The sequence below is a fragment of the Cyanistes caeruleus genome, chromosome 2 (assembly GCF_971803275.1).
Source record: "Cyanistes caeruleus chromosome 2, bCyaCae1.hap1.1, whole genome shotgun sequence".
Lineage (NCBI taxonomy): Eukaryota > Metazoa > Chordata > Aves > Passeriformes > Paridae > Cyanistes > Cyanistes caeruleus.
The window spans coordinates 93,467,991-93,492,806 of NC_141702.1; the positions used below are offsets into that span (position 1 = coordinate 93,467,991).

Below are 24,816 nucleotides of genomic sequence, written 5' to 3' on the forward strand. Positions count from 1 at the left end.
TAGCTATCAAGGGCAAATAAACTCTCAAGTAGCTGAAAACAAATAGAATATATGTTATTTTCAGGATTTCATATTAAACATATTTATGAAAGGTATTATTTTATTGCATAAGTTAAGAGTAAAATGAAAAATTCCTCAAAGACTATCAGGGGCAATTAATTTCCCATAGTTACTTATTCCAGAAATCACTAAGACTTGTGAAGGTATTAGACAAAAAAGTGCACAGAGAAGTACATCAAAAAAAAGAGTCCCAGTATTGATGTACATAAATTCTATTTATTAAAACCAATTATGCTGCCAGTAAGGAATCCCAGACACTTCTGAAACAACAACCAAACGTATTTGCTTAGATTTAAAAGCCTACTGTGTCTAAAAATATGATTTCGAGATCAAAGGTGGTAAGAGAAGTTTTTATTTTTTGAAATTTATAAACAATTCCATGTTGTTTTGGCAGCATAGATTTAAATCACCCAATTTATTAACAGGACAAGCATGGAGCAATCTACAATTGCAAGGATATGCTAACAGGTCTCTAACTAACCAATTGATGAAGTGAGATTAAACAAATTGCAGGGAACAAAAATGATTAAGCCAAGGTAGCTCTCATAACAAGTGCTTATTTTCAACAGAAAGATTAATTTGAGAAGGCCTCCTTAGCAGTTTAGGCACTTTCTTCCTGAAGCTATGACTCTTTTGCAAGGCTCCATTTGCTAAGACAAAACAGGTCTGGCCACATTTCTGCTAGTATTGCTATTTTAATGTACTTGCACTGTGAATAGTCTGTAGGCCAAGAGCATGAACCAACACATAGTTGCATCATGAGGGCTCAGATGAAGGTATGAAGGGCTGTGCCTGTCTCACAGGAGAGAAGCTGAGAAAAGGAGGAAGATCTGCAAGGTAAGGAGAATATACAAAAGAAAGAGTGCAGCTATTATCCAACTTTGAACATTAAGAAATCATGAAGATAGAAGGAAAAATGTTTAGATTGGCTGCTAAATGCACAATTTAAAATGCAGTAATTAAAGGGGTGGGATTCTGTTTATTTAGCCTGGAGCTCCTAATACTCTGAGACACATTATTTTAAACTTTTCAAACTTTTTTCCGGGTAAGACTTTCAAATTTTAGATGACTAAGGAAACTACAGTACTAGGAAAACTACAGCTGTCCTACCAAGCACACTGAAATTCCATTAGGTTTCAGATGTTCCTTTTTTTTCTCTCTAGACCACCCAAGCATCTTGTCTTCAGCTACATGAGAGCAAGGGCACAGGAGCTACCCAGGAGGTAGCTTCCAACAGTAGGTGCCAAACTCCATGCTGAACTAGCAATGACCAAAACCGGGATAATTCCAATTCTAAATCTCATCAGACAGAGGGCTGCTCCACCAGCAGAAAATCTCCTGTACTGAGAAGGAATATTGACTACCTCTTGTGCAGGACACGTGCTGGCTATTTGATCTTTTGTTTTTCCCAGCAGTGTGAATGCTTCAGAGGTCTCCTGTCTGAGCAGTGACTGTGTGACTTAGGAGACATGATCTGACCAGATGTAGCACTTGAACTAATAGACCCATATGACTACTACCCATCAAGGATGACAATTTTTAAGTCAAAATCATGTTTTATTATATTCAAAGAGATAAAGATATCAGAAACTGTAGAAGACTATCTCCTCATAGAACACCATTTAATCAGCTTTTGTTGTTGGCCCATACAATTTTAGACAAAGGGTTATCAGGTTTTTTGAGTAAAAATTATTTTTTTCCCACTTAGATTTCTTCACATATTTATTAAAAGATCCTGTTAATAAGCACACATCAAACAGTGGTTTCCTGAATTTTGTTTTCACTGCCATTTCAATAAAACATTAAATTTCTACCTGCAGTTACAAGCTCAAGCTTAAGAAAACCTTACTAAAATCTGCATATTAATGAGGACTACCAGCCTTGTCTCTCAGTGATTACTAAATGACTTTATATGAATTCCAACTATGAAAAAAGAAATTTAAATTGATGTTCTTATCACTGAAAATACATTTAGAAAGTTAAACCACAGAAATCCTTGCAAGAAGGCATCTAACATGAGGGTGTTCCAAACTGGGGAACTCGGCCAAACTTGGACAACTCATCAGATGTGTCATGAGGCCAAGAGTCTCAGTGGACTCTCTTCTGCCTAATAAAGATTAAATTAGTTCTCCAGTTTAGAGACACTAAGAAGTCTCTCTCTTTAGTCTGTTACTTATTTTCATTCAATTTGCAGAAACTCACTGAAACCCTTTCAAGTCCATTGAAAGCTCAACAGCTCCCATAAGGTGCTGGCATTGTCCAGCAGCTTCAAAGGCTACTCAGAGAAGGTAAGAACCAGATGGAGGTGGTGCCTAGGAAGCAACATTGCCACAAAAGACTGGGTTTTGTGTTTTAGTCTGACTGTCCTACAAATTCACAATATGCTGTTTAAATACAACTATAGGTGGCAGCTGCAGCTTTTGGTGCACAGCTCCAGAGACACAGGGCAGCAGGAGCAGGACATGCAAGCAAGAGTCACACTTTCTCATATGTATCACTTAATTTTATCCAGAACTTTGCTTCAGTAAGTAATAAGTGATTCCCATGTTTGACACAGTATCATCAAGAAGAAATTCTTCAACAGGATGATAAGAACTCACATTTTGTATTTACCCCATTGCTGATAAGATTTTCAGATTATATTTATCAAGACAAATGGAAACTCAGACATCAAACCAGGTGGTTTGAAGCACAAGTGGTTATGTGGCTAACCTCACATGGCACTGTCCTCTCATTCACCTCTCCTTATGTGATATCAAAAAACACTGCACAGGCAGAGATCACTTTGCACTCCTGATTGGATCTTTTCATAAAAGTGTTTAGTTTGAGACCAACTATAATGAGGACTCACTTTTGCACATAACTCATGTTATTTATAAATAAATTCAGTATGAATATTTTAAAGGAAATGGGCTAAGAAGCACAACACTTCAGGCCTGTCTTTCAGTTTATCCTCAGGATGCCTCTTCATAGTATTTGCATGTCCTGAGAATCTCTGTCAGTATTAGAAGTATTTCCTACCTTGTATGATTTCAGAAGATAAGAAATACATGTTATCAAAATAACTTTATAAGTTATTAAATTTTCTCAGCATGTTAATTGCTATTTGCACATGGAAGAGTGACAACACATTTGCCATGAGCTGTAATAAATTCAGCTGAGGCTTATGATAAGAAGCCTTTTGAATCCCAGTAGCTTTTATAAGTATACCAACATTCAGCACTTCCAAGCAGAGGGTGAGATTTCATTTTCCTAGATTATGCTTTCATTAGAGTTAAAGGACGCATTAAGTGAAAGTAGTGGGGACCCCCCCCCCCCAATAAAGACGTTAACAGATAGTGAAACAGTCTGAAAAGCATGTCAACTTAAGCAGTACATATTTTAATCCATTATGGAAGTACACAGATATTTAATAAACACCAAACAAATTCACAAAACGGTGGATTTTAGAAGGGATCATTTGTGATACCCTAAACTGAAACCACATTTCTATTGAAAAGGTATTTGCTTTCTTAGGAATGTAAAATGGGTCAGCCAGGAAGAAGGAATGACCTAAACAATTAGGGGCATAAACATTTAATGACTCCATGGCTGGAATGCCAGCCTTTGTCACTTTTACACAGACTTCCTCTAAACCAGAGCCTCCCAAAACCATCACCACAAAACAAACAGCAAGGCAAACAAAATTAAAGCCCTGCAAGTTCCCTGACAACCATCCCATGTTCACGGTCTGGGCAATGAACCTCTCCGAGCAGTCACTGAGTATCTGTTGTCCTCTATGGCCCTATTTGGGTATACTTATCACCACAAGTTATCTCTCTGCAGAACACAGATGGAGACAGATTTCACAGGAGCGTTAGGGGGGCTCAGCACCAGCTTTCCAACTGTGGTTAGGCCTTTGCCTAAAATCCATTGTGGTCGTCTTCTCAGGGTTTGCTTCCATTAGGACTCAATTATGACAGCTATTGCACATTAGCTATGCTAATACATGCATTTTCTGAAGTTAAAAAATTGCAGGGAAAGAGTACCAACTTCTAAATTCCTACACTACATCTTCCCCTTGAGGTAGGCTTCTTTGAGAGACTTAACCTCATAAGAAACAATTTTATATTTCTTCTTGGGGAGGGGAAGAAACACAAGAAGATAAAGTAATGGAACTATCATATGAAAATAACCTTCACCTGCACAATGTGATTCCTATTACAAACCTTATGATCTACTCTGTAGCGCAGATTTTATATGTGTGTCTCTCTAATTCAGATTATATTGGCAAGCTTCCATTGATATCCTCAGCTGCTCTAAGGTCATGATCAGCCATGTCACCTCCTCTCTTACATCCTGGCACACATCCAAGATTCTCTCATTTTCAGTTGCATTCTCCTGAAACTGAGCTTCTACCACTGTTATAGCAGAGCGACAGGAATCAGGCTGGTGCATTTGTGACAATGTGCTGAACCACCTGCTGGTGAATCCTCAAATACATAGAAGCCTTTTGGTCTTCCTGATCTCTAGCACTTTGGCACAAAGGACTATCCAGACAATGGAGCTGACTTACAAAGAGGAGGAAGAAGTGAGGCAAGCTGGTAAACCTATGGCATGTATTCCTAAAATTTCAGTGGCTTCCAGGAGACAGCTGCAAAATCACTGAAAAAGCTATCCAAATATAGATTAACTCTGCACAGAGGGATTTGACAAGATATATTCTGTAAAAGATCAATAGGTTTACTTTACTTTCCATTCTTTAAGCAATCAGAAAGACAAAGAATAAATTAAGGAGACTCTGATGTTAATAAATCAATGAATGATGTAATGAAATATTTCAAGACACTCTATGTGTCCTGAATAAATACTGACTGACTGACTTTCCAATGTTTTATTCTGCCTACAATCACTGACACATTTCTTTACAGGAAGGTACCACATTATGGAAATCTTCCTGCTGATGACACGAAATTATATAGTAGTATCTTGTGATTCTGAGCCTTCCTCTATCAAGGAGCCTTGACATGTGCATTGTGATGCTGGATGCCAAGAAACATCACAGCTTGAAAGGTAATAGTAAGACGTATAGTGGGAGCAAAATTCCAGGACTCAGTTACACACTAAAATAGTTTGCATTACAGGCCACAGAGCAGGAATGCAACAGAGTTTTTGGCAAGACTGCCTACATTTCTCAAAACTCATCCTCTTTGATGCTCTAGCTAATTACTTAGACATGGATGATGCATATGACAGGCTTTCATACAGCAAAATGGCAGGTCGTACCTAAGACAAATGGAGAAATGATGGTTGATTGCTAAGACTACTGAATTGTTAGAGATTATAGTTTTAAGTGCAATGATCATTTTTAAGTCCTTGCAAAGACAGAGTAAAATAAAGATTTTTATCTTTATTTTAAAGATAAAGTCACATACCGACTTTAGAAAGCAGCTGAGGATGCTGTCTTTTTTTTTTTAAACTAATGCACACACCAATCATGGGCTAAATTAAAGGCACTGCAGGACTATGCATGAATGCCTATTACTTCTGCATCTCAATACATCTTCTTTCCACCTTTCTTCCAGACCCTGTAACTGGCTTTTTTTGGAACACAGTTTTGTTTAGAGCACAGTATGACATAACAGAGTTTGCAGTGACATGACTAATTCTTGGTTTTGGTACTGATTTGCTTTGAGCTTGTGTAATTTTCTCTTCATCATTCATCTCATTTTCTTCCTATTTTTTATTCTCCTAGAGGTGGGCTGTGATCTCTCTATCACTGTCTACAATCTCCTGACTGTCTTTCACTTATCTGGCTTTTTGCACGGTGGGAGCCCCATCTTGCTGGGAATTTGAGATGTTAATGCAGACATGATGACACAAACTCAATCTCCCTTTCTTCTCGCTCTTGTCAAATATAAGCACAGTCTTCCAAGAGTCATGGGCAGTCATGGTCTTCAAGTCCTTCTTTTCTGTACTCCAGAATTAAGCCAAGAGAACTGTTCTGTAGGTTCTTCATAAATGTGAACATGGCATGCAAGGAAGAAGATCTGTGCTTAAGGTTTTTTGTAAATGTTTAAACTGAGCGTTCCTCTCATCCCACGGGATTTAAGCATATGACTTCTGGAACATGCTGTTGAGAGGATCAGTATAAGGTCTGTGCATCCACAGTAACAAAATCCCTTATACCAGCACAGCAGCGTAACAAGAGGAAAGCAGCAGCTAATGAAGTGCTAGGATTCCTTGCCATTTAAAGGTATCTCCCCTGTCCTGCTACCGCAGATAAGTAGTTACAAATCAGCTGCTTCAGTCCTCCATCTGCCTAGTAGCGCATATGTCAAAGAAATTAAGTTTTGCACGAGTATGCTGTGCTGTGAACACACACACTGACAAACTTTTGCTGCCCATTTTGGTTGAACACCCTAGTAGACCCAGAAGACCTAATGCTTGCATTAGCATAGTGAACTGCTAGTACAGAAAGTTCTGCATGAGAAATAAACCCAAAGCCAAAACTGCTTTTATACTCAATGTTTACTGGACTCCAGCTGGGATGGGACTAGTCAGAAAAGGCCAGCCCTCAATGAGTCTTGATTTTTTTTTTAAATAAATTACACCTTCTGATAAAGAGGCAGATGCTACTCCTTCTTAATCACCTGGTGTTTTTCCACTGGCTTTTACTGACATCAAAACCAGGCCCAACCCATGAATATTATATATTACTTACATTAATATAAAAATAAAATATTTCTGTGTGAATTCTTGAGAATGTACAAGAATGCAAGGGAATATTATTTCATTCAGATTATTTCACTTAATGGTTTAAATAACTTATAAAGATTGCACTGGAGATTAAAGAAGTCAGAAAGTGAAACAGAATTTGTGTTTTTTTGGGGAAGCCCAAAAGGAAAGCAGATACATTCTGGTTGCTTATCACCCTGTCCCAAAGGGCACCACTTAAAAATGTATGCTTAACAGATGGTTTTATGGACTTAATTATCCAGTATGAAAATACTTTAGTGCAACAAAACCAGGACTCAACAAAACCAAACAAATACTGATGGATCCCCAGCACAGAATCAAAAGAAGCATAATAAAAGTTGTTTAATTTATAAATATTTGGGAACCTGCAGTGCTGGGAACTAGTTTTCAAACTGCTGTAATTCTAGTGTTACAGTAATCACATCTAAAAACAGCTGCTGGAGGCACTGATGCTGAAGATAATTTAAACAAAACCCAAAGTCAGACTAACTGAATGAGAAATTCTGGGAAAATAAAGCCTTGTACATTCAAAAAAACCAACACTGAAATCCCTTAAAAATACCAGCTCACTTCTGATTTCTTTAAGCTGCACATAGGCTCCTCAAAAGCTATGTACTTACATCTTGGGCAAACTTAGACATTGCACAAAGCGCCAAGTTAGTAGAAGCTTTGAAAACCAAGGTCCTTTACTTTGTTGAGGGAAGAGGCTCTGAGTGTTCCAGACTTCTCTATCCTGCTCAGCCACTGTACCAATTGGTCTGAGCTATGCTGCAGGCGTAACTATGGTACTACTTGTTGTTCACAGCTACCTACAGCAAGCTCAGCTGAGATCTTGAACTTCATTGCCTGAAAACAACCAATGCTTCTCGATCAGCAGTCATCTGGTTAACACTCAAACCCAAAAGCAGAAAAGTGTAACTTCTATGAACCATCTGAAATTCAATATTCTGATTCATGACACCATGTGACAAGGGCAGCATGCAAAAAAAGTGTAGGAGTTCCACCATTATGACTGTCAGTACTCAAAAGTCTGTCTCAGAAGTCCACATCCATTTTTCTTCAGTTTTTCTTAAAGGATGTATATTAATCATTTTGACAGTCTACCCCACTTCTAAACTTTTTTTTTTTTTTTTTTGTATATCAATATTAATCAACGTGGTGTCACTCTCAGAAGAAAGCCCGCTGTTTTCCTATGCCTGAAATGTCTGCAGCAAGTGGGAAATACATCATGGGCAATGTGTAATAATGGCACATGAGGGTCTGAGGTCTCAAGATCACTCCCCAGTGTTTTGTCTAAGCAGGAACACTTCATGCAAAGACATGCAGTATAGCTCCTTGCGTGCCCATCTGCTAAATGCTTATTGCCATGCACTGATGACTGAATGGAAATATATTATGAAACTGAAGGGACACCTCAAGGTTATTAGGCCTAGAAGTGGACCTACCTTGACATTTTCCCCATATTGAAGGCCTTACCTTAAAGAGGGACATTCACACTGAAGCAAACTTGAAAAGAGAGAACATTTATACAAAAAGAAATTTACTTGGCCTGTAATTTCCTATGTTCCTTCTGGTGCTATTGAATGATATTGCATTTTACAGGATTTCTTCCCCACAGCGTACAGGCAAAGTCATAATTCTGCATGGACGACGATAAAATCTACTGTCACAAAAAAGTAGAGGCGTGCCAAAGAACCTTCACCAAAACAGTATCATGACTTCCCAACACCAGGTTAAAAATCCCTCGTTAAAAAGCAAAAAAATCTTTGCCTGTTATCACTCATGTATGAAAATGAATCTGCAATTACAGAACTTATGTTTCAGGCTAACATACTAGAAAGTTTTCTCCAGAAACGTGGTCCCTCTTTAAGGATTCCAGCCATATTTCACAGTAAGCAGATGGTTGCTGCAGCAATTTGAACACACTCCTCTCTAATTGAAGACATTTTTCAGGAGCCATTCAGTGCAGCACCTACCCACGGAGCAGGCACAGCCTCTACCTGTTTGCCTGTGCAAACAGCCAAGCTGCACTCTCCAGAGATGCTGATTTGTATTTGCTGCTTATTACCCAGCTTCCAAAAACTGTGGGCATCCAGCTTCTCATTCAGTCATAGGCAACAGATTGCCAAAATTTGGCCAGTTTTTCACTCATTCAAGGGAGAGGGAAAAGAAAATTCATGGTGCTCAGTGACTCCAGTTGTAACCCACAATCATTGGCTATGACTAGAATTTCATATTTGGGAATGACTTTATTTCAAACCTTTGCTGCAGTGCAAAACTGAAAGAGGACACATTGCTGGCATCCTTAAGTCAAGACTTAACAAGGGAGTTCAGGTTCACAATGGAAACTGCATACAGACAATGTGACTCAGTGATAACTGAGGGGGGAGGGACTTCGATAATGGTTTATCATTATCTTAGAGTTACTGGAGCTGAAAAAGGTGTAATTTGAGGCTGAGAGAAAATCTGCTAACACTGAGGTCTGGTATAGCATAAGAACACTCTTCCAAGGGAAGTCCTAAGCATTCAGTCAATTTAAAAGCAGACCGATCTTTAGCATGTTTTTAGATGTTTCTCAGTCAGATTTTTTTCACTGGCCCTTAACTTTGCCTGTGATTATCACAGAAGGGAAATTGAAGTGAGAAGATATTAGGTGATGCAGCCTGGATCACATCATGAGTTTCTAGAAAATCTGGTGGAGGAACTTACATATTTTGCAATTCTTGGGTCTCTGGTTTTGCCTGCTAGACCAACTGTACCCTAAGAAGTCAGAACTGAAGAAGGAACATACAATTATTCATAAAATATTCTCAGTGATGTAACAATAGAAATTGAAGAGGCTTCAAAATGAAGGAAGTCATATTAGATGAATAGCCAGCAGCTGCTCCATAGTGCAAGACACAATTCTGCAATAGACTATCTCACTTGTTTTATCTCTAATGCTCTTGAGGAAAGTGAGCTTTTAGAATGGAAAACCAAAAATTATGGATGCACTGAGAAAACTAAAATAATGCATTGTTCTGTGAAAGCTGCATGTTGACAGTTAATGATTGTAATATGATTATTTTGTTAACCTCATCTCCATAAAGCCACACTATAAATGGATTGCCACAGGCACTGATAAAGCCATTAGTGAAGAAACTTTGGCTTAATTGCTAGAAAGAAATACATATGGCAAACATCTGCTTTACTAGGCTTTGTATTACCCTCTGGCTTAGAGTTCTTCAGCTCTTTCATGTTGAGGACATCTTAAGACAGTGTCTCAAATTTTCCCAACCCTGACATCGAAAACAGGGTAGATGAAAGTGGCAAGTCTGTCTGTCTGTATGCACATTTGCAGGGATTGACAGTGAAAACTCAGTCTGGAAGGACAGGAGTGTGCCTATAATGAGACTGTCCTTGCTGCACAGTGCCTGACAGCTTCCTCTGTCTCACAGCTCATTGGAGCACATGGAGCCACTGTGACCAAGAAATACGAGAGTGATTTTACTCTGCTTGTTGTATTCTACAAAAACCAAAAAGAAAGCCTTCAGAGAGCTGGAGCACATCTCCTGTGAGGAAGGGCAAAGAGAGTTGGAGCGATTAGGCCTGGAGAAGAGAAGGCTCCAGGGAGACACTATACTGTGGACTTTCAATACTCAAAGGGGGCTTAAAAGAAAGAGGAGGACAAACTTTTTATTAGGGCCTGTTGCCATAGGACAGAGAATAATAGTTTTAAACTGAAAGACGGTAGATTTAAACTAGATATAAGAAAGAAATTGCTTGCAATGAGAACTGTGAAACACTGAAGAGGTTGCTCAGATTGGTGATAGATGCCTCATTCCTGGGAACATTCAAGGACAGCCTGGACATGGTTCTGAGCAACCTGAGATGATTGAGCAACCCGCTGCAGAGGGGTTGGACTAGATGAACTTTAAAGGTCCTTTCCAACCCACAATATTCTATGATTCTATTAAATTGATGCTCATATGAGGCTACCACTGACTTCAACCAAATGAATAACAAATTTTGGGCAGTGATTTTCCTCTATCCCTGGCAAGAGGGACTGTGATATTACACATATTTTTGCCACTTGTGCACTTGTTTCTGGGCTTCACTGGCTGATGCTGCTGACATGTCAGCAGGCCACAGGTGTACTCTGAAAAGCCTACAGCTGGCCAGCTGTACTCTCAGAAATGGCACAAGGAATTTCTTGCAGGGAACTATAACAATCTAAAATTCATCAATACACATTACAGCTGAAGCAGCAATCTGTTTCTATGATTGACTTTAATGAGTAGTTTGTTATTTGGTATGGACAGACAGAATCATCCCATCATGCCACTAAGCAGGATCTACCACACTTACCACCACATCAATAACTTAGGTAAGAAATTGATCTACTGCACCGTTGTTTTAATTTACACAATGGCAAATGCAGTTTGGAAATAACCAACTCAACGAAGCCAGCAATACAGCCATGGAAACAAAGAAAGATGGAGAGCAGAGAATCACTGAATGTTGCCAAGATCTTTGTGGTTCTTAGGCAATGAATATGCTATGCTGCAAACCATAGCCTGGCCTTGTGGCTACTAATCATGGAAATTTCAGTGGAATAAAATTTTAATGGAATAAAATTCCAGGAAGAATATATGCAAAAAAATAGCTCAACAGAGGAATAAAATGCCTAAAAGGGTTTTCTATCTCACAACAGTCGCTCTGGAGAAAAGATATCTGTCTGCACTAAAATAGTACCTATTGCACATGCAATTACATATTCACAACTGCATTCAGGGAAGAATAATATTATTCAGAAATTTTCAAGAAAGTCTGTGAAGCTCTAAGAATTAGGTTTCAAGAACAGTAAAAATGATCTTCAAAAGACACTGCAAGGTCACTGGAGCTTAGATGTAGCCAGTATTTTCTGCCTAGCTGCTCAAAAGTTTGCTTAATTTCTAATGTACGTGCTCCAGAGCTATGATGCTTTTTTCTACACTAGCTTAGCATTTAAAATAGCTCTATATGGAACAAACTCTCAGTATAATAAAGCACAGTACATATATATATATATATACATATATATATACACACATATGCAAAATTCCACTGAAAAGCCTCATGATCCTAGACTTATGAGAGGAAGAGTTGGCAGGCAACATGCACCACAGGACTGAGCCCCAGTGCATTTTAACCCCTCTATATTCTCTATTCCAAGTCATTAACTGGAGAAGCAAAGACCCTTCAGAGCAGGTTTCAGAGCCACCAAATCTGCTTCCATTGTCTCTACCTAGGACAGCCTAGGGTGGCACTTCCGTCACTGTTTATCAATCTAAACTGCAGTCATTTGTAAGAGTTCTCTGTTCAGGGCACTCTCGCGAGCCTTCAAAAAAAGAGCCAGTTTTTCAAAATCCTTTTGGTAATTTTTACTCTAATGCTGGACACAGGAAGAAATATCAGCTTCCAAAGCATCATCAGAATAATCAAATAATGTACAAACTAGAAAGACGTTAATGGTGTATTTCTGGCATAATTACATCCATCTACTGTGTAAATCAGATTTTAAAAAAACAAACAAAAACCTTCAAAATGCTGACTAATAAATAGCTATGCAGGTTTTTTTCCAAACTCAGTTGAAAAATTCAGAATTAAGGCTGGCTGAGCTGAAGTGGCATACCTAAACCATGGAGAAGCACAGGCCTGACCAGTACTGCGTAATATAGCTCCTCAGAAAATTTATTATGGCAGAGAAAGGATAGTAGGATAGTAAGCCAACTGTGCTAATCAAGGAACTCGTGTTTTGGGAAGAGTGAGGCAGACCAGAGCAAGGCTTTTTCCACAGCAGCACCTCCATGACCTCCCTTGGCAGATTATTCTGTTGTCTGATGGGACCTCAGTGTTTGACCATTTCTCCTAATGTATTTACTTGTTTAGTGTCATCACTTTACATTGCCTGGAGCTCATTTTAACACATCTTATGTATTGTTTTATTTTGAAAGTGTTTATGATATAATCATAAATATTCCCCCCTTAGTCATCTTACTGGTTGGTCAGAAAATAGAAGACTACCTGTGTAAATATATACATTCCTGCATGAGCAGAACTTTGCATATGCATGCAAAACTCAATTTAAATGCACAGATTACTATATATATACAATATACACTTCCTTTCCAACACATATGCACACTCAGATATCACATGCAAGAATGTCTATTTTCTGACCAATAATCTGACCTCTCTTTTCACAGCTCTTTTCACAGAACTAGGCCCTCCTCAACACAAGATTAAAATAATTTTTAATCCTCTCTTAACATTACAAGTCACTTTTAAATAATCAACAGCCCTTTATTAATACTAAAAGATGTTAAAAAACATAAAACATTCCAAACACAGGCATTAGTTCTGTTTTCTCCACAGTTATTCCATAGTTATGGAACTGTTATGTTTGTTAATCTGAGTCAATGAATCTCAATGCTACACTCACAACTGAATCTAGAGAACTCTCTGCATAGATTTTGAAGTAGATTTTATTTCACTATCATTCACCTTCTTCCCTCTTCTCTCAATTTTTCAAAGTGAGTGCAATCTGGTCTATCTTGGCCAGTATACAAAATTACTTTTATAGCACTTGAAATCTACTGCCCTAAATTTCTTTGTCATTTCTCAAGTTGAATAATTAATAATTATATTTCACTTGTGTGGTCTTTCTCTCCAGCCTGGTCTATATCCTACTTCACTTTCCAGGTAATACATAATTTACTTTTAAAAGGACAAATAAAAATTTCAAGTATGATCTTGCTCAAAGATTACTATACAACATAAAATCCCAACAACTGTAAAATTTATACACTTGGCACAAAATAGCTGATAGATCATAAACATGGATCATAAATATATAAGGTATGCTCTTTCACAGAGTGTAAAAGTTATCAGTAAAAGCTGATAGGACCCAGTCACTGGGGAATATACCTTAGAGTGAGCAGATTGAGACCATGAAAATAATAAGAGATGCCTGTAACACAGAGTACATATTATCTGAATTTACCACTATATTTAAAAAAAAAAGAGTTCAGAAAAAAATCCTAGCATACAGAACTACTAGACTGCAAGAATCAAATCTGGTAAAGAAAGTTGGTAGATACAATATAGAAAAAAGTAGCATAAAAATCCAACATTAGAGAAGTACCCTGAAGAAAAATGAGCAGTATTGTCAATGAAGATATATAAAATCACCCTAAGAATTATTAAGGAACAGAAAGCTGCCCTAAAATATTACAGAGGACTACTCTGAAATAATCTGCAACCACTGAAACAAATGATTCAACTAAAATACCACTGAAGAAAGCAGAAAAGAGGAAAAGGAACAAAACAACAGGAGTTAATGAAGTAGGGAGTGGCTTTACAATATAACAGCAGTGAAATAATTACCAGAAAGAGAAAGAAACCCACTGAGAAGGGAGAAGGCATTTATATCAGCAATGAATAAAAATAACTGATATATGAAATGCCTTCTGACTTTTAAGGATTGCCACAGTGGGAGCACTTACAAAAATAATAAAGGCCTCATAAAAGTACCTATTGTGCTTTTTTATTGAAAGCGACTGTGCATCTTGATCATGAAAGGAAAATAGCCAATAAACAGACTAGACAAAAGGAAACTCCAAATTAGATGCAGGCATAAAGTGAAAATAATTCTTCAATAGTTCATCTTGATTTAATAACAAAACTCTGATGAATACTGAGCAAAGCAAAAAATATGGTGAAATGAAAGGCAAAAATCTTGTGAAAACAAGAAAAGACATACACAAATGCAACTCAGCTGAACACGGACTGAACAGGACATCAAACTGCAACTCTGTGAGAGCTGTGGAACCTGACTTGAAAACAGCCACAGTACTAAATAGGCTTCAGAATTATACTAAAGGAGTTAATTTGGGGTTTACACTCCCTGAAGCAGTGCAGAGACTTGTACATCAGCTCAAACACCAGCTGCAACCTTGCCACACCTCTAGAGTGGAGCTGGGCAGCAGGATAAGGGACTGGCTGCACTGCTTCCAGGAGTGGAGCTGGCTCAGGCCTCCCTCTGCCTGGACATATGGCACTATAAGGTTTCCATTCTCCAACAAATACATTAAGAAAACCTTCCTCATGTGATAACATTATATCTTACTATTTCCGCTAGAAAAGCATTCATAAGGGCTTTCACTCACAGTTGTCAATCCTTTTGGGCTTTTTCTGCACAGCTACAGAGAGAACCAGAGATTTCCCCAGGAGTGGACTCAGAGGAGCTGCCTCAGGCTCCGGTTCTGTACAGTCAGCCCTGCTTTCAACATCTACACAAGGAACTTGGGGAAATGCCTCTCACTGAACTCAACGGTATTACATGTAACATACAGCAATTCCTCAAAAACAGAAGAATTTAGTTCAGGATTCAGAGTTGAGACCTAAGGTTTTTATTTTGCTCATTTGTTTTGCTTTTTGGGGTTTTTTAATGCCATTGTAAACTATCTAAAGAAACAAACAAACAAGTACTTTGACCATACCCACAGGCAAATCAAACATTTTGATTAGGAATGTGCAAGATCAAAAGATGCAAATCAACCTCAGAGGATTTATCATAAAATTAGCCTCTTGCACTATTTAAGCACAAAAGTAACTGCACACATTCTGTGACATTTGGTTAATTGTAAATATTTTCATCCAGAGGAAAAACTATTATAAGTAAAGTATTTTTGCTTGGCTTCCATACTTTCTGCAGGTGAGGCTGCTATTTAGAGATTTTTGCTACTTTAAAATAGAAATACTTGGTTATTATTCAGGAAAATGGAAATACATAAATTTATCTAATCATAATGCATATTTCTTTCCCTTAAGAGGCTGTTTTTTCAAGTTTCTTCACTTAAAGTATTATTGATTATAAATTCTTGTCTGTGTTTTACTACAAAATCCAGTGGCCAGCAGCAATGCAGAACTATAAAGAATTCTCACAGAAAGTATAGACAGCATATATCAACTGAAATAATAATTTCTGGCTGTGGTATCTTTAAGAACACAGAAAATAATTAAAACAGTGTCTTGAACTCTTTCATGGTTCATGTGAATGAACATTAATATTTTCTCATGCATTAAATATATTCCTGACACTTACCTTAACAGAAACAATGACAAAGAAATCTCAGTGCCATTTTTAAGTTACCGTTTCAGCCCCCAAATACTGCATTAGGTAATCTCATTTCTTAGAAAAGCCAACAAGTAGAATTGCCAAATCAAGTTTTCTCTGAATGTTATACGAACTGCTACTTACAATCCGAGGTTTGAAGGGTGGCTTGATTTTCCTTTGTTCTAGAAGAACCCAGTCAATTTCCTTAAAAAATGGATGCTGCTTAATTGCATCTTCTCCATTTTGTGACGCCACACAGCCAAGTCGCTTGTTGGGATTTTTTGTCATGAACTACAGGGTGAGGAGGGAGAGGAGGGAAAGGTTAAAACATGAATGGCAATACATGGAAATCATTTGCCACTCAATTACGCACTATAATTCTTAAAGACAAGTTTTTAGAGACAGTTGCCTTTCAGAAGGTTATTTCTTCTGTCCCTCCAAATTTCAGAGGTTTCAGCCAAACTATAAGATTCAGAGACTCCAAACTGTAAATTTACTGCAGGAAACACTTTCAGTTTATTGTTGAGACATCTTAATTTCATGTGAGTGGGAGTACTAAGGGAATACGTTCTCTTTCAGCATATCTAGTTCCAGCTTTAGCCAAAAATACTAATGGAAAGAAAGACAATCTTAAACTCTACAGAGAGAAAAGTAATCAGTACTTGCAGAAAACTTCCCTTTAGAATGGGATGTCATGTCCCCCATAACATAGCTTGCACACTCTCTTTCATTTTTAGTATACGATTAGTGTCAACAACTGGAACTATCTGGTCTCCTCTGGTGTGGTAATTAATAAACTTCTCACATTTAAACTATTTACTATTCCTATCAGGAAAAAGCTGTACAAGTGGTGTAAGACACTGGTATCAACTGATGTCAGCTCATAATACTTGACCTGATTTTTCTTCTGTTATTTTTTTCCTTCTTTTATTAGCAATTGCTCTACTTATTTTCTAATTTGTGTGGACACAGAATTATTGCAATTGTAGTAGCAACAAATGCTGTTCTTATACAGGCAAACACATTAGCTCAGTCGCTGTGCTATAATTTCATATTCAGACATTATATAACATTTTTAAATTTAGAAAATGTATACAAAGTAAACAAAATGTAATAATTGTTCAGTACCTTTTCAACCTATGTATGACATTATACTATACTTCTGTAGGAAAAAAACCCCAAAACTTAGAAAAAAAGAAATCACTAATGCCCTTGCTTTAGTACTCCAGTTACTAGGAGTAAGGAGCTACTTAAGCCCTTAGAATTATTTTAGATATCTAGATCAACCATCCACAGAAGAATACTCTAGCTATCATTTGAAGGTATAACACAGATCAGCAAGGCAATTCTGTCTGTGATTTCTGACATACATGCGCCATTCTGAAGATGATCCTTCTCTCTGGTCTTGAGTTCAACTGCTCTGCAAGTTCTGCAAGTGGGCAAGTCATATCAAAACTACAGGTAATATTTTCTATAAGCAGGAGAAATAAATGTTTTGAAAGGATTACTGTGCTTTGGTGAGGTCTCCTGAAAAACCACAAAACATATTCCTACATTCCTCTGCTTTATTTTATCTCTAGGACTGGAGCAAGCAGGCCAGGAACCCACAGCCTCATGTGTTCCAGAAACAGAACATAGAAACTACAGGATATGCTTTTTGTACCATATAATCCAGGTATCAAAGAAGTAAAGTATGATCCTAGTATCTGCAATGCTTTATCTTTGTTTTAAACTGGAGACAGGGAAAGCATCTGGACATGTAATTTTTTAAGTAGCCCAGAACATGAAAATGTGACTAGACAGTCCAGTTTAGTGCTGTACTTCATAAACTTCATGAAACATTGAAATGGATGATGAAAGAGAATGCATTTTATGAATGAATACTTAAACAAAAATATCATATGCATATATGATGAAAAAATATCAAACTTCCAAAGCAGACATTTAATTCCATTGACTTAATCCCTTTCTATTTCTGAAGCAAAGGCTGAAATTTATTCCCTGTTTATCACCAGCATCAACACTGATACATCTGGCAGGACAGATACGGTTGTTTACTGCACTCTGCTGAAGAGATGGTTGCAAATGGAGCTGACAGCCATAGCCATAAGCCTTTTTATATTCCCATACTAAGGCAGGAACCTCCTTTTCTGAATGAAGATGCCTTTTAGGATCAGCATTCCGTAAATGAACTTAAATGATAACAGGACAAAATGATGCTTAGGGCCTGAATCAAGGATCACTGGGCTCCCCAAATTTTGCTTCGTGAAATGTATCACACACTTTAAAAATACAGTTCTACTTCTGTAGCCAGAGACTGTCATTCTGGTACACAGGGAACACACACTGTAGAGACAACATCTCTCCACTGCTTGGGAAGAAGCAGAGAGCCAATTTCAATGAAGAATTGTTTTCTTTACTACACAGGAAAGAATTTAAATAGCAATTCCTGTCAATTCACAAAAACAGGACTAGTAAAATATGTGGATTTTCATGGAATAAGCAGCATGCTGCCTTGTAATACTGAGCCTTAATATCATCATCAGTGTTTTGTTGGAAATAACAGGAAAACTGTTTCTTCAGAAAATAAGACAACATTGTTATTTAATACAAGAGAATGTCTTATTAAACTTTCCTTACATGCTGTTTGAAGGCATGTAAAAATACACAGTTTCTAAAGAATAAAACTCATGTCTCAAAGCACAATGTAAGGAAACAAAGTGTTCCAAAGTTAATCCCTTGCTACCATTCAGCAGTAAAATACATAGCCGCCTCTTTCTTTCCTCTGTTTTTCCTGATCTTCATACGGACAAGTATCAGATGAAGAACACAAGTTTCAAGCATGTTTCACACCACAGATGTGTAGGCAGCAGGTTGCTACTCATAAAGAAATGAGTTTTATTTATGGTGTAAATTGCCACAGCTCCATTAAATTTTATCAATTTATGCCTAAAAGGCTGTGACTACAGCAAGATACAAATCACCATTGCTACTATCAAAATGTAGATCCAGGAAAATAGCCTCTGAAAATTCTGTAGAAAAGTCAGCTTTAAAAGAAAATCCCCTGGACTACAATGAAAATCAGATGTAGGTATGAAAACAGACAACAACCCTTCCTTTACAATGTGCCAAAATAACCCCTGGGCCCTAGATTTTAGCCTGAATTCTGCAGCTCAAGTCCATATATTTAAATTGCTGAAGTGAAATAATCAAAGGGTCTGGAAACAGAAATGGTTGCATAAAAATATCATGTGAGCTAACAAAAAGTAGTCAGAAAGCTATTTGGGGGAGAAGAGAGAAGTATTAATAAATTACTACCAGCAGCAAAAAATCCTCCATATTCTCACTACAGTGAATGTAGGAAAAGAGATACTTCAGCAAACATTTCCGAGAGGTTAACTTTGACTTCTGCTTTGAATCATTGTTAGACCATCTCTCTTTCTCAGCTAGAAGGAGCCTGAAGACATTTTCATTAAAAGGTGAAGATGAGAATTTCTGCAGAATGTGCTGTCCACTGGTGTTAAAATCACAATTGGTTTATGTTTTATATATAATTTCAAAATAACCCTGTATGAAGATCTCTGCAGGATTTTACACTATCAGCTGCCTTCTTAATTGAGTCTCTCTTATTCCAGATGCTGAAAGAAAAATATGTGAAAAGGCAGAAATATTCCAGCTTCAAAGACCATTGAAAAATGGAATAAATAAAAATCAAATGATTTTTTAAAGCCCAAAATCATTCTCAGGTTTTCAAATTATGAGGATTGGCATACTGCTTCTGTATTGTTTGACTTTTAATTTTAGGATGATACTAGCACAGAAGAAAGAATTTATGTGTCAGTGACTTTATATGACTTTATAAACCTGACTTTATAAAGACAATCTAAAAACTGAATTTGCCCAGTGGCACAAACTGGCTGATTAAAAAAATTGGGGCATTTGGTGACACAAGTTGCTGTCAAGTCACCACTCATACTGAAAAAAATCCCAACGAGAACAGAAACAATCACACTAAAGTAAGACTACTTATCATGTGATCTGTAAAACAGAACATGCAGCTGTAAATCAGGTCTTTCCAACCCATCTTGATGACAGGGGAAGAAAGGAAAAGGGACAGGAAATTTTGTAAGCAGGTTAAATAAAAAACATTTTTTCTTTAATTATGTAGTACTTTTCCCACTCTAGTGATGGGAGTATGCGGCATACAAAGTGTCAAAGTGACAGCACAGTTCTAGCTGGTTGGGTTTTCCCTGAAACATGAATCTGCAGTATACAGATTTATTCAGTGTACAACTGCATGGAATACAAACATTCTGTTCCTTTCCCACAAGCAGTGTAATTTATCCCAGGCCCCATTATCCTAACAGTGGCACTGTGAACTGTGCTTGAACTCCCAGTGGTGACTGCTCTCAACAACTTTCAGCAAATTCAATTTCAATCAAGGAAAAAACCCAACAAAACAACCCCCCCAAAAACCCATGAGGAGGAAAGCAAGTAATGGAAGACTCACTGCTTTTAAAATGCTGACAGCTTCTTTACTGAGCCAGACTGGATACAATACATCATCATGAAGAATGGATTCAAAGAGATCATCTTCATTGTCAGCTTCAAAGGGGGGTTGTCCAGCCATCATTTCGTACATGAGAACACCCAGAGCCCACCAGTCCACGGATGGACCGTATTCTAGCTCCTGGAGGATCTAGCATAGAAAAACAGATTGGATTGAAGGGACAAGTGAGACACCTGTCTTAGCTGCACATTTGCTATTTCAGCATGATATAGCCCTTCTATGCCCCAGTGCCTAAGCAGACCTGAATCATCCACTTATTTCAGTAACAGCAGGCAGGGTTTCTTACCCATGCAATTTGTGCTAACACAGCTAAGTGTCAATGAGATGCTGTTCTCAGAAGTACTGATGGAGTTTATCAGTCCCCTGAGTAAACAAAAGAGCTGCATATCCTTCCAAGCTGTTTCAAGCAGGTCACACTATAGGGGAAAAAAGATCATATATACAAAACAGACTGGTGGAAAATGTGAAACATTTCTTTGTCTCTATCTTGAACAAACCAAACTGAACCAGCTTCTAATGCTGCACAGAGATCATCTGAGAGATTTATTCTTGTCCTTTAGGTAGAGCTGGAGGAAGCCAAAACCATTTTTGTTCATGTTCCTTTTATAGCATTAAACCACTGCACAAAATATGGCTGTAGAATTCACTTTAATTGTGCTTATTTTCAGGAAAAACTGGCTGCAGCTTCTCATGAAGCACAAGTTCAATCTTGTAGCAAATATCTTTAGCAGCAAGCAATAGTTCAGCATGATGGAGTTTTATAGTAGCACTTGGTATTACAGAACTACTGTTGTGCCAAGAACAAGTTTGATTCTTGTGTTTTTTCCACTGGAAAGAGGCTTGCAGTTTGGCTGCATTGGTTCAGCATGACAGGGAACCAGGGAAAGGGGGGCGGGTGCCTGCTTAAGGTGAAACTGGCTACCTTAAAATGACTTTGAATGGCAACAAATCCTTACACAACACTTCAACAGTGCAGTAAGAAATCCTGTGGTGAGCTGCTTGGGCTTAGTGCTGTAGTTGAGAATCAAGACCAATATTAAACCAAGTTCAGTCTTAACATAAAAACAGAAATGAGTTTAACATTTGGATACACAGATCTGGATCCCAACCACATTCTTCATTGAAAGAAAATTATATTTTATAGCCACCAAATACAGAAAATTAGATGTATACTTTTCAAGGGTTCTGGGCACTATTTGGAAATCAGATACTGTTAAAGAAAAGGAAATTAAAACATATCACCATGGTGCAAGAGAAAAAGAAGCAGGAGCTAAATTTCTGTACTTAAGATGAGACATTGGAAGCCTCAGTAAAAGTTCCTGAGCTCTTATTATTGCTTTATTTTCAGTAATAATTTTCAAAGAATTTGTCAAAGGACTCAATTAGTATACTGAATCAGAAAAAAATTCATAAAGCCAAAACTACAACACTGGTATTTATTTTCTTTTAATGCTGAAATACTTTTCAAACTCTATAAGACACACCTTTATATTATGATAATTTCAAGATGATTCACACCTTATCAGTTGTGCTACCAAAGTTGGACAGCCATGAACACTAACAGTACAGATTTATGATTTATTATCTCTAATCAATAATAAATAACACTTTTCCCCACTGCAAATTCATGTTTGATGAAAGACAAACCAACAACACTCTTCAATTAAACCTGCACACTGAATGTACAAGTGGATAGATGCACAGGTTACTAACTCAACTGAGCAGACAAAGTCCACCTAGCAGAATAACAGTTCAATATTGGTTCGTTTTAGGCACTTTGAAATGCACTTCATAATATTAAAATCAAGGATATGTAAAAGCCACACAGCACTCAGCTATTTCTTTTATCCAGTGAACATCTTGAAGTGTTGCCAACTAATATGCAGCACCTATATCTAGTTTCCATCTTTCTGTGCAAGTCTACGAAACAGCGCAAGCATAGTGTCTTTCACTCACAGATATTTTAAAGAAAGGAAAATAATTATATTCCCACAATGGCCATAGACAAAATGACACCAAACACATGGTTTCTTCTGAATAAATATGTTCTTTTAAACCTCACTAAAAATAAAAACATTTTTATAACTGCTAAAAATTACTAAGATTGCAGTACTCAGTTGCATCTAGCACCTTAAGGGCTGCTAAAAAATCATCATAATGATGCTGAGTCTAAAATAAGCAAATTGAGAAAAATAACTTTAATTTCAGGGAACAAATACTAGAAAAAACTCTCCTATCATCAAGGAATAGTGCTTGTGAGCAGTAGAGTAACCATTGCAAGACTACCTAAGCACAACTGCAACAGTCTAGTCTGCACCTTAAATATTTTCACCTACATGTGAAGAGTGTCTAAAATTACACATATAAGAGTCTGATGAATAAGAATATCTATAGTCTTAGTGCACTGCAAAAAAATACCTCTGGAGCTATATAGTCAGGTGTGCCACAAAACGTCGTGGTGGTCACTCCATTCAGAATCCCTTCTTTGCACATCCCAAAGTCAGCCAGTTTACAGTGGCCTTCTGCATCCAGAAGAATATTGTCCAGTTTCAGGTCCCTGAAACACAAAGGCCTCAAATTAAATCAACTCTCAAATTTTGATCATGTGCTCTTGAATTTCATAATAAACTACAGAATTTGACAAATAAGTGGTTTCCCAAACACCACTGGGAAACTGTCCTTCACATGTGTGCATGAAAAGTTGGTAATGGTCACTAAATAGACCTAGTTAAAGGCAATAAAATAAAGAAGCAGACAATTACAAGCCTTTTATAAGGCTTTTACTCTCTAGCTGCATGAAAGCACAGTGTTTATGTATTCAAAGTAGCATCAGAAAATTTGGGAAAGATCTGTTTCTTGCTTCCTACAGATCTATCATTCTGTCAATGTGGAATAGGTCAGTGAAGCCATTCTCTCTTTTTGCATTAGCACTAAGCAAGCAGTACCAATTTATCCATACTCTAGCATATGGGTTCAGTGAATAGGTATTTTCAAACTTAGATTACTTTGAATTTGATTCTTCATGTACAGTAGCAATTCAAGTTCAGGTTGCAATGAGAGGGATGAAAAACAACATTTCCATCCTTAGAAGCACTATTTTCTACAGCTTAAGCCTGCTCAAAAATAAGTTAAAGGGTATATTTTGAATTCATTGTTAATCAGCATATATTAGCAGCTGTTTCTGATCACTTGTTGTACAAATGCCTTTGTGTCAAAACCACATAAATGTCTGCTTATTAAATTGGGTTGACAAAATTATATGGTTGAGAAAAGGATATCCACCTTTGCTGTCTTGCCCTCTGCATATTTTCTAAATATACAATTGATGGTTATTACATAATCCAACCTGGGTGCTAGGTACCATTTAACTTATCTGCCACTTGCCTTAGACTTAATTACAAAAGGATGTGGAAAGTCAGTACATAAAAGAGCTCTCACTTGAATGAACTGCCCCCTACCCTCCCACCAATTAAAACCTCTTCCTCATGTAGAAATAATAACACAAACATAAAACAAAGGCCAAAAAAACCCACTTATATTACATGTGTTTCAAAGCAACATTTGATTTTTATATTCCTGTGTCGGTTTTCAGGTATCTCTGATGTATATTAAAGATACATAGTATATTTAGACATAAAATAGGTAAATATATATAAATATATCTTATATGTGTTATTATATGTATGAATGCATAGAGAGGTAAGAATCAAAGTAAGAACATGTCTTTAGGTGACTTTGTCAACACTTTCTGATTAGAATTCTTTGTCCACAATAATCAGACAAATTTCCTTAGGTTGAATTGATGAAGAAAAAAAAAAAAGTGTATGTGTAGGCAAGTTCTAAATCAGAAAGAGGAATAAAATCCCATGCCAGCATCTGTAAATGAATTTCATCCCAAAAGCCTATGAAAAGATGAGGATTTTCTTTCAAAAATCCTTTATGACAACAAATTTGACCTGAGTGAGGGATGGGAAGTCACTTTACTGAGAGAATTTCTTCTAGAGAAATGTCTTCCTATCAGATCCCAGCCTTCAGAACCACAGGCACCAAACATGGTGGAAGCATTTATGCACATTAATTGATTAAACAGCCCTTCCAAGACTGTAGTATCTTAAGAGTATTTGTAGACATGTCCAGGGCTATAGTATGCTGGGATTTCCCTAGAAATGTTCTTTTCTGCATCTCATACCAATTTCAGTAGGTGGATTTTAGTGTTTCCTTTTTTTTCTTTTGACACTTGTTAAACATTTTTAAACATGCTGACCCATATATTCCTCAAGCAGGTACACAGGCCAACATAAAAATCAGC

General features: G+C 37.3%; 1 protein-coding gene across 3 annotated transcripts in view; it reads right to left on the reverse strand.

Moving 5' to 3' along the window:
- PRKCE (protein kinase C epsilon) overlaps positions 1-24,816 on the reverse strand; it is a 285,921-nt gene that overhangs the window by 5,173 nt on the left and 255,932 nt on the right. The window contains exons 12-15 of one of the 3 annotated variants that reach the window (XM_023924502.2): positions 22,926-23,064; positions 20,448-20,636; positions 16,082-16,228; positions 8,275-8,304 (exon numbers count right to left, since the gene is read on the reverse strand). In XM_023924502.2, coding sequence (XP_023780270.1) covers positions 8,290-8,304; positions 16,082-16,228; positions 20,448-20,636; positions 22,926-23,064 — 490 coding nt within the window. In that variant the 3' untranslated portion in view covers positions 8,275-8,289. Of the gene's footprint in view, positions 1-8,243; positions 8,305-16,081; positions 16,229-20,447; positions 20,637-22,925; positions 23,065-24,816 lie in introns of all 3 variants that reach the window. The other 2 variants (XM_086878387.1, XM_023924501.2) reach the window with 2 other exon arrangements.